Genomic DNA, 11012 nt, shown 5'->3' on the forward strand with positions numbered 1-11012 from the left:
CCAGTGAGCAGGCCGGCAGTTCCTGTCCCCCGAGGTGAGCCCATGCCAACCGAAGTAATCTTGACTATTCCGACTTCTACCGGCCAGGCGCCAGGTGGCGCCTCCAAGACTCAGGTATGGGCCTTTTTGGGGTTGGCGTGCTACTACCACTGCCTTATCCCTAACTTCTCCTCCTTAGCTTCTCCCCTGACAGACCTGACCAGGAAGGGGCAGCCGGTGAATATCCCTTGGAGCCCTGAGGCAAAGGCAGCTCGACCGTCGAAAGGGAGGCGTTGGCAGTCAAGTGGGCAGTCCTGGAGCTTCGGTATTACCTCATTTACCACCTCCTCATCAGCGTCGCCCTGGAAACTGAGCAGCCACACCTGCACCTGCTCCTCACAGGCAGAGTGGCCACACCTGCGTCCCATCAGGCACCGGCTTTATAAGCCTGGAAGACGAACATAGAGGTAAGAGATGCTTCCAAATGACTCTGCTAACCATATCCTCTATTGTTCCCGCAGAGAGCAGTGTGTGACCGCCAGCCCCACCACGAAGGGAGATCATGGACCCACACAGCACAGCGCACAGAGAGAGAGAGCAATAAGCCGAGCACCAAATCGCCTTACATTAGTCCTTTTTCACCTCATCAACAAAAATCTACTCTTTGGGGATCTTACCTGCATCCTCGTGTCGTGTGCTTCTTCACCCCATAACATAAGAACTAAAGAAAAAAAATTATCTAGTCCTTGGCAGGTCTTAAAAATTGGAAAATAAAACCTCAGATGAAAAAAAATACATGCGAAATCACACAGTGTCTTTATTTATTTAACAAAAATAAAGCCTAAATGGAAAAGCAATGTTTGACAAAGTTAGGACACCACATGATTCAGTTGCCTGTAGATCCAATTTTAGCAGCAGTAACTTATTATCAGTAATCATTTTCCTGTATGACTTTATAAGTCTCTCACATTGTTCTGAAGAAATTTTGGCCCACTCTTCTTTAAAATGTTGCTCCAGTTTATTGAGGTTGTGGGCAACAGAGCACTTGTGACTTTTGATATGAGGTGCTTGTGCTGATATGCTTATTTGGGTTTTCACCAAACATGACACTGTGCATTATGGCCAAACACCTCCACTTTGGTTTTGTCTTTTCAAAGAGTGTTGTTCCAGAAGTCTATTGGTTTGTTTAGATGCATTATGTGCTGGACTAAGAGTCCTTCGTACAGTCTTTGGGGAGCTTTCTGTAGAGTGACAAAGGTCTTTGTTCCTCTGCTTAGTTTCTCGCCTCTGCTGAGGAGATGCCTCTCTGCTTTTGTACTTTGAGGTGACTGGTTCAGAAGCAGCAGGACTCCTGTTAAGTAATTTAGGTTTCTCCTGTCTGAAGCTTCGCACATGGATCTCTTCATTTTCTGCCTTGCCATTTGTCTAGTGGTGTTTTCTAAATGGTTCTGGGAACTTAAGATGAAATCAAAAAGGACAGGTCCCTATGTTTTCCTCCTACCATCAGGTGGAAGTTTTGAATACTTTTTATTCCTTGACTCTGATATCAATGGTGATCCAAGTGAGTTTTGATCACCTGTAAGACAAGTAGAAAAGAACAGAAAACTTGAGTGCCTCTTACAAAACAAAAACAAGAAATGTCTGTAATTGCCAAGATGTTTCAAAATTTTACAGTTAAACTATTGTTTGCGTAACCACATCAACCAAACTTGAATGCATACTACATCTGTGCATGATTAGAGTGTTGTTCCAGAAGTCTATTGGTTTGTTTAGATGCAACTTTGCAAATGCTATTTCACCATGTTCTTTTGAAAGAGAAGAGGCTTTCACTAGCAGCCCTTACAAACATAGCATACTTGACCCATAATTGTACTGTCATGAACTTTATAATTTAACATGTTTACTGAGGCCTGAGTCTTCTTGGGTTGTCTGCCATTTCGTCTGAGTGTTACACAGTCTGATGTTAGGGTGAATTTGCTGGGACATCCACTCCTGGGAGGATTGGTGTCTGTTTTGAATGTCTTCCACTTGTGAATAAACTTACTGTGGAATGATGGACTTACAATTTTTTGGAAATGCCCATATTACTCTTCCCAGATTGATAGCAGCAACAATTGCTTCTCTAAGATAATCTCTGATGTATTTCCTATTTGGCATTGTGTTAACACACACCTGAAGGCTCCAGTCCAGCACATTGCGAAAACTTGTGATTTTATGGAAGCGCTCACACTAGCTGATGATCGGATAATCAAAGGCATGTTATTAGCAGTGTCTGACAGTTACTTATCCTCTTAATTCCTATGTTAATAGTAAAGGTGTTCTAACTTTGTCACACGTGGCTTTTCCATCTTGGCTTTATTTTTGTTAAATAAATAATGACACAGTGCAATATGTCATGTGTTGCAGATCATCTGAGGTTTTATTATTGAAAATTTAAGACTTGCCTAAGACCAGATATTTTATTATTATTATTATTATTATTATTATGTCCTTATACAGAAAACCATGGAATTAAATTGAGTGTCCTTCCGTTTTCACATGACTGTATGTATATATTGAGATCCTCATGGGGAAACAAGCTTATAAATCATACAGAATTAGTTGTATAGTATAGTATAGTAAACCAGTCGTGTGCGAATGTCTTTTCAAAGTATATTTACTGTATAATGTAAGTGGATTACTATAATATGAAACATTACAGGAAGTATACAGCATTACAGTACAGTTTACAATTATAAGTATACAGCATTACAGTACAGTTTACAATTATAAAAATGTACTAATAAGAATTGTTGTTTTTTTCTGGGTGTGCCCATCAGAAGGTGAAGTAATTGTATTTCAAGCATAATGTTTAGAACTGAAACCACTGATCCAACCACTAATGGTGCATTACATAGATGATAATAATTTCACTGTCCCCTGTGTCAGCCATTAAAGACCCATTAGAGGTCTAATTATCACACAATGTTCATCCTCTTCATTTGAAAGAGGACGCTTCATACAAGTCATTATGGAGGTTTTTGCCATCAGCTAACTCTGTTTGAAACTATACTCTAATTGAAAACAAACTTAGTTGAGTTTTTGTTTTTTCAGAAATTTCTGAACCCATTACTTCATGTTCAACTTGATAATCTGCATGACGTGTCAAGGCTTGCCTTTTCTTGCCATACTGGACTACCCCATATAACTGTGAACATGAGTAAAACTTGTTTTTGAGTCAGCAGCAGATTGCACATATTCATTTAGAGATTATTTACTTATTTCAACTTTGGGCCTCTATAAAAAGACAAATGAATCATTACTCTCACTGTTTTGGAAATGCTTCTAATTAAGAGAATCTTCAGAGATAGGCTACTCAGAAAATGGTTGTTTATATTCATAACAGGATCTCATCAGCGTTTCAAATGAGAGTTTGCCTAAGTCAACAATCAGCAGATAGCACACAAATGAAATTAAGCACCATCGTTTCTTGATCCAAGAGGCAAAAGCACATAGGAGAAAACCATAGCCAGCCCAAGATCTGCAGTCATCTCTTGCTGTGGTTAATGCTGATGTGCTCCATCCTCCATTAGGAAACCACCGAACAGTGATTCGGGGAATATCTAATTGTTTAGTCATTTCCAGGCCCATGCTTGATTTCGAAATAATAAGGGTGGGTCTCGTGCCTGTAGGTTCAGCTGTGTTAAAATGTGTTTCACGGTCCCCTGATCACAGGACATGAGAACACTCCTACAGATTGCCTCGACGGTTTCTAAGCACTTAAAATACATCACACGATTGGAAATATACTGACATACAGATGTGACAAATCAGCAATAAACAAATCAGGATAGACAACCTCAAAAACATAGCTTTGTGGACATGAAAATTACAGCGTATCGATGTCTATACAACTGGAAAGGGAGGCGTTGGCTGTCAAGTGTGCAGTCCTGGAGCTCCACAATCATGAATCACATGACTCCTTCAACTCCAGGACTTCAACTTCACCATGTAACACCGGGCGGGGATTGCCAATGCGAATGCCGTCAGTCTCTCCAGGATATGGGCAGCTTTGTCAGGTCTGTCAGGGTCCACTCCCCGCCCTCCCCCAATCTCCTCGCTTCTCCACAGGAACAGGATGACACTTGGGGGGGGGGGGGGGGGTGACACGTGTTGGAAAATAATACCTCAGATGAAAAATAATACATGCCATATCACACCGTGTCTTTATTTATTTAACAAAGATGAAGCTTAATTGGAAAAGCCATGTTTGACAAAGTTAGGACACCATATGATTCAGTTGTCTTTAGATCCAATTTTAGCAGCAATAACTTCAAGTATCGATGTCTAGACAATTTGGACAGTACAAAGGTAAATTACGTTAAGTATAACTGTCAATGTACCATTACATAATAATTGTCATTGTTTCCTGCATTGTGAAAAGAACAATGCATCACCAATTTTCCGGTCATAATGTTGCATAATATTATGTAAAAAAAAAAAAAAAATAAACTCCATTTACACAATGTGTATCAGTAATTAGTAGATTAGCATGTTTAATTAAGAACATAAATAAATTTGGTAACACTTCAGTTTAGGGACCAGTTCTCACTATTATAAGCATACATACAGTATTACTAGCAGATTGGCTGTTTATTAGCACTTACAAAGCAAATATTAATGCCATATTCTGGTATAATTTTGGTATAATTCATATTTTATATCCATTATCCTACCCTATACCTAAACTTAACAATCTACCTAACTAACTATTAATAAGCAACAAATTAGGAGTTAGGTCACACATTTTTCGAGGTCATTTCAATTCCTACAGTAGCAGGCCATTTCTCTCGAATTTTATTAAGCGAACATAAGACGACTATAAATAGAAGCCGAGGATTGTGGGCCAAATTACCATTTTAGAGGACTCTACTGTCTGGCTCACACTGCATGTGCTTTGGTATTTGTTTTTTAAGGTTTTGAAGGTTCCTGTCAGAGTTCTACATAATGAGTTATCCCTAAAAAAAAATAAGTCACTATATGACCCTAGATTGACCTAATATTGGTTCAAACTTTCCTTAACAGTTTTCCATGACCTATCTAATGAAGAGGTTGTAAATAAGTGCAAAACTTTAATTTTAATCAGTGAATCCAAAGACAAAGTTCTCTGGAAAAATAATAAATAGGAGGTGTGACTTATGTGTGAAAAGCTGAGCGCTGAAGACGCAATCGATCAGAGCGCAGCACTCGAGCACCACGTTCACCGGAATTACAAGGTAGGGTGGAACATAAACGTAGTTTTGAGCTCATTTAAAAGCTATTCCCACAGTGTCTATGCTGGAAGCGAGTGACGCAACAAAGGAAAGCACATGTAAACGTGTGTTTTTTCATGTGCAACAGACTATTCGACAGATCAGTTTGGCGTTGCGCGCCGTAACCCGCGTGTTAACTTTATAGCTATCTTCTGTTTAGACAAACCTTGTGATCAGATACGAACCAAGACTAGCAGCATCATTGTCATGTAAAAGTCAACAGTCTGTAGATATTTTATTGTCGTTTGTTCAGCTTGCGAAACATGTCGTTAAGGATGTTTGGTTAGGATGAAATATTGACACATGTAATACGGGAAAAGCCAAGAAATAAAATTTAACTTAAATGTACAATTTATTATAAGAGTATGGCAAACATTGCGATGTAATGCAAATATGCAGTGCTATATTGTGTGTGGTTATGGTTACAATTATGAATTGCTTTTATTGCTATTGTACATTGTCACATGGGTTTGTACATCGAATAACCGCACTAAAAAGAATATATTCAGGTTAAATGTCTGCTACATAATGTCGTCACTGTTCTTTTGTTTGACATATTGTATAATACATACATTATTCATGTTTTACTGTTGCTAAAAAACCGCTGTCTACTGGCAGGTTCCATTGTGACAGCTTACACATAGGCTACTGCGTGACAATTGTGCTATGTAGTGCAGCATGCCTCCTTTGCATGCCACAAAGGGTCCGTGGTCAGTGAAGTTTCCTGATGTTCTCAAGCTGTTTTGAGGTCAAGACTTTAAGGTCTCTTATCGATAGTTTCTCCATTATTTCTCCATTGTATATTGAAGAATAATAAACTGAATAACTTTACTATTTAAAAAAATGCTGAATGAAAAGTACTTGATAGTATATAACATTGTAAGTCCTGTGAATCTAATGATAAGAAAAACATTTTGATGTAGAATGGTGTCTGTAAAAAAAAAAAAAAAAAAAAGCCATCACATACAGTATTCATTTCCTGCTTTCTGCAAGAGATTGCAGATAAATATGCGTTGATGAAAAAAAAAGTACAATGATGAGAAAAAAATGCTTTCCAGAGCATGTAATCGTGAGAAATCTGTGTAACCACTCTCAACGATGCCCTCCCACATTTCTAGCTATTTCTAATGACGTAAAATGCAGTAAAATGCAGTCTGCAGAGACAACTCTGAAGCCCAAAGTAGGCATATACATAAGGTTTTTACACGTATTCTACAGTGCATGTGATGGAAATATTGTCAATCAGCATTGTTATGTGTTTTGTGACAGCATCAAAACATTGTCCAGGCAATTCCGGGTTTGGGAGAGGACTGTTCGTTGGGCCAACCAGTAGCAGTATAAGTCTAGCTGTTTGAGAAACCTTTTTGAAAACAGTTTCAACAATTTGACACTTCACTTTTAACACAGCACTAACCATAAAAACTAATAATAAATTGTGTGTTTAATAAATTATAATTACCGTATTTTTCGGACTATAAGTCGCACCTGAGTATAAGTCGCATCAGTCCAAAAATATGTCATGGTGAGGAAAAAAACATATAGAAGTTGCACTGGACTATAAGTCGCATTGATTTAGAACCAAGAACCAAGAGAAAACATTACCGTCTATAGCCGCGAGAGGGCGCTCTATGTTTTCAGTGTAGACTACAGGAGCAGTGAGAAGCATAGAGCGCCCTCTCGCGGCTGTAGACGGTAATGTTTTCTACTGGTTCATTTCTCTTGGTTCATTTCTCTCGGTTCAAGTAAAATAAATTTTGATAAATAAGTCGCACCTGACTATAAGTCGCAGGACCAGCCAAACTATGAAAAAAAAGTGCGACTTATAGTCCGGAAAATACGGTATTATAAACAAATGGGAATAACTCCACCTTCATATCCAGTTTGGCCAATATAGTTTTTTAAAAAAAAATTCCTACATTAAAGTATATTGAAAGGAACCAAATTTAATTGTATATTGTCTTTTCAGTTTTGTTCTCAGATTTGCAAGATGGTGACTCCTACCACCATTGGAAACAGCAGTACTTTCAACCAATTCGTTGACTCAGAGTTTCGGTACATTCTGTTTACTATATTCTACAGCCTGGTCTTTATCTTTGGGTTGCTGGCCAACTGCTACGCTCTTTATGTGCTGCACCGTTTGAGAGAGTCTAAAGCCATGAATGAGATTCGAATCTACATGACCAACTTGACCGTTGCAGACCTACTGTTTGTGGTCGCTCTACCGTTCTGGGTTGACTACTACAAGAATCACGGCAACTGGAAGAACTCAGATGCCCTCTGTCGTATCACAGGGTCGTTGTTCTTCATCAATACATACTGCTCTATTCTCTTCCTTGCTGTCATCAGCATTAACCGTTACTGGGCTGTTACCAGGCCGCTGGTGGCGGCTTCTTCTGACTGCTGGAAACGTGGAGCAATCGTCTCAGCGCTCATCTGGTTCGTTACTCTTGCAGCATCAGTTAAATCCCTCACTGACGATGGAATCCCGAAGAATAAGGAGAATAACATTTCTCGCTGTTTTGAGGGTTATCAAAATGAGGATTACTCAACAAAATATGCAATGGCCATCACACATTTCATCATTATTGTCTTATTCTTTCTTGTTTTCTTGATGGTGATCATCTGCAACATCTCGATTGCTCGAGCTCTTCTGTCACAACCCATCAGTCAGCCTCAAGCCAGCACAGGAAAGCGTCCCGGTGGAACCAAGCGGAGAGCTTTGAGGATGCTGTGTGCTGTTATAGGTGTCTTTGTGGTGTGTTTCCTGCCCCATCACGTGGTGCAGGGTCCCTGGGTGTTGTCGGTGCTGTACCTGAAGGAAGATTGGAGTAAAGAAACGCGGCAAAGCTTAAACGATGCTCACCAGATCACCCTCGTACTTATGGGGTTCAACTGCCTTCTGGACCCGCTGGTGTATTGCTTCGCCACCACAAAGTTCCGCAAGTACATCCAGAATCATTTCACAAAGGTCAAAAATAAAAAACACTGCTCACGCAACACATTGAGCACGGCTGTGTCACTGAAGAGCAGACATGAGAATTAATTATGAACTTCAAGAAAAAAAAAAGAAAAACGCTGAGAAATAGTTGGTGTCTGCTTATTCTAATTAGGATCTTATTCAGACAGTTTCAGATTTTAGCAGAATTTAATTTCAATTCAAAATTAGGTTCTGTTTGGATTCTTAAAGGGTTAGTTCATCCAAAAATGTCAATACTGTCATCATTTACTCAACCTCATGTCATTCCAAACCTGTATGAAATTTCTCTTTCTTTTAAAATATATTTTAAAAATGCCTAAAAAATGATGACAGAGCTTTCATTTTGGGTGAACTATCCCTTTAAATGTTATCAAATGATTGACATGATTTTCAATTGCTGCCCCTTGCAGACGTCACAATTTTAAACTCTTCAAATTATTCAGCAAGAAATGCTTCATATACTGAAAGATTAAGCTTTATCGGCCTCATATTTGATTAATGCATTATCATATTTTCTCTTAAAGAAATAATTCACCAAAGAAAGGAACTGTTCTGTCATCATTTATTCACCCTCATGTCATTCTAAACATCCATCATTTTCTTCTTCTTCAGTGGAACACAGAAGATTTTATAGTGATAATGAAATGTTTAATTTTGGGTGAACTATGCCTTTAAATGTTTGCACTTGTGTAGGTGGAATATCTATATAGGTTACGCAAACCTATTTCTGTAAAGATGTGGTGTTCTATTCTCGGTAAAATGTGGTGTTAGAATAATGAATACATGATGTCATATCTGGAGACAATCTACTCTAGAATAAGGCTGACAAATGAATGAAGCAAGATGTGATAAGAACAGAAGACTTTCCTTCTTTCTTTCTTTCTTTCTTTCTTTCTTTCTTTTTTCTTTCTTTCTTTCTATATTTCTTTCATTTAGACATAATGCAGATGAAAGAAGCTACCTATTTCCTGTCTTAATACCTATTTCCTGTCTTTATACCTATTTCCTTGTCTTAATCTGGATTATCTGTGATATAAATTGCACTTCATAAAAAGGTGTCAGCTGATTTCTGTCTCATGTTACTATCACAACAAATATTTATTGTGCTACCTTGCTTGTTTTGAAGTAGCTCTATGAGGAGCATTCCTTTGAGTTAATTCTTATGCCACATAGGAAACCTATGCATTTTTTTGTAATGGTTTGTTTTCCAGAATGGGGAACTTATACTGCACACCTGCCCTAGAATTGTTTACTTAAACTGCTCTGGTCTTTTTTTTCCTCCCTTTTTTTCTTTCTGCTCAAGATAATTTTATCCATGACATTTTACAGTGTTGTGATATTATTTATTTGTTAGTTAAAAACTGTTTAATATATATATGATTTACATTTGATGCTTTGTAAAACCCCACTTTTAAGAAAATACATGTCTAAATACACAGTAATATCTTGCCATTTTTTATTATTTAAAAAGGTGTCTATATGAGCTGTGAGTGTGTTTTATGGTGGTTCTTTATACAATTATTCAGTGATGTTTTTCCCTTTAATTTCATTGTGTCATTAATACATTTTAAAATAGCACGATGCTTGTATCTTAGCTGCTTCTAATGAGTCTTTCTCAGTAATAAACTTTAGCATTAAGTAGGAAGTTTTGCAAGACGGTGTTATGTACGCTCCTATATTGTTAAAGCTATGAATGTTCTCATTTACTCACCCTCATGTTGTTGCAAACCTGTTTGAATTTCTTCTGTGAAACATAAAGGGGATGTTATGCAGGAAGTTAGGGACTTGGGTTTTTGTCTATTTAGTGAAAGTGAAAGTTGACCAATTCATCCCTTTAATGTTTTAATGAAAAGAAGTTGTGATGGAAAAACTCACAGTCTGTCAACTGCACATACTATTCGAGTACAGTAACTCTGTTTACATTTGAATATAAAACAATGTATATATTTCAAATGATCATTGATATTTGCTCATGAAATAAGGCTTTGTATGTCATGTAAAGCTAAATCAGCACTGAAATTGCAAAACAATAATAATAATAAAAAAAATTGAACTGTATTTATTTTTCTGTTCATTCAGCTGTATGTATTTTTCTTTAAAGACATTTATGATATTATATAAATAGGTATTCTGTTTTACAGGTATGCAGTAATAAGCAACTTTAGATCATGCATGCTAGGATTCAGGTTCATATTAACATGATGACTGATTCAAATAATGATTAGGGTTAGTCTTATGTAGCCAGATTTATTCATTATAATTCAAGTACTATTAAAACAACATACCTGAACTTTTACTCAATTACGTTTCCAATGACACAATTATATTATTTAGTACTAAATATGTTATTTACTGTACTATTAACAAAATTACATGATTTACATAAAATTTTAATGGTACAGCTCACCTCAAAATGACGATTTACTCATGTAAATTCAGAGTGTTTTTTTTTTTTTTTTTACTCTGTGAAGAGAGAAAAATAAAATGTGTCAGTGTTTTCCCACTATCTATAAAATCAAAGTTAACCTACTTTTATTATATGTCACTGTATGTCACGTGTCTGGTGATTCATGATTGTGGTAAAAAAAATAAAAAAATAAAATGTAGACAGAGACTTTTTTCCCCCCAGTGTGTTCAAAGTTCTATTACTCAATGATTCAGAGGTTTGGTTTGTGGGTATGCCTTTTTAGGCAATTTTTACAGGAATGCTAATGGATAAATAACGGCATACAGACAAAACAGCTCCAGGACATAAATTAAAAATG

General features: G+C 37.2%; 1 protein-coding gene across 1 annotated transcript; it reads left to right on the forward strand.

The window, feature by feature from the left end:
* The first annotated feature begins 5156 nt into the window (after positions 1 to 5156).
* LOC113098430 (platelet-activating factor receptor-like) lies at positions 5157 to 10305 on the forward strand. Its single transcript, XM_026263498.1, has 2 exons — positions 5157 to 5234; positions 7237 to 10305. The coding sequence occupies exons 1-2, from the start codon at positions 5157 to 5159 to the stop codon at positions 8311 to 8313; spliced, it is 1155 nt and encodes a 384-aa protein (XP_026119283.1). The 3' UTR covers positions 8314 to 10305.
* The last annotated feature ends 707 nt before the right edge of the window (positions 10306 to 11012 follow it).

This window comes from Carassius auratus, unplaced genomic scaffold (genome assembly GCF_003368295.1).
Source record: "Carassius auratus strain Wakin unplaced genomic scaffold, ASM336829v1 scaf_tig00216558, whole genome shotgun sequence".
Lineage (NCBI taxonomy): Eukaryota > Metazoa > Chordata > Actinopteri > Cypriniformes > Cyprinidae > Carassius > Carassius auratus.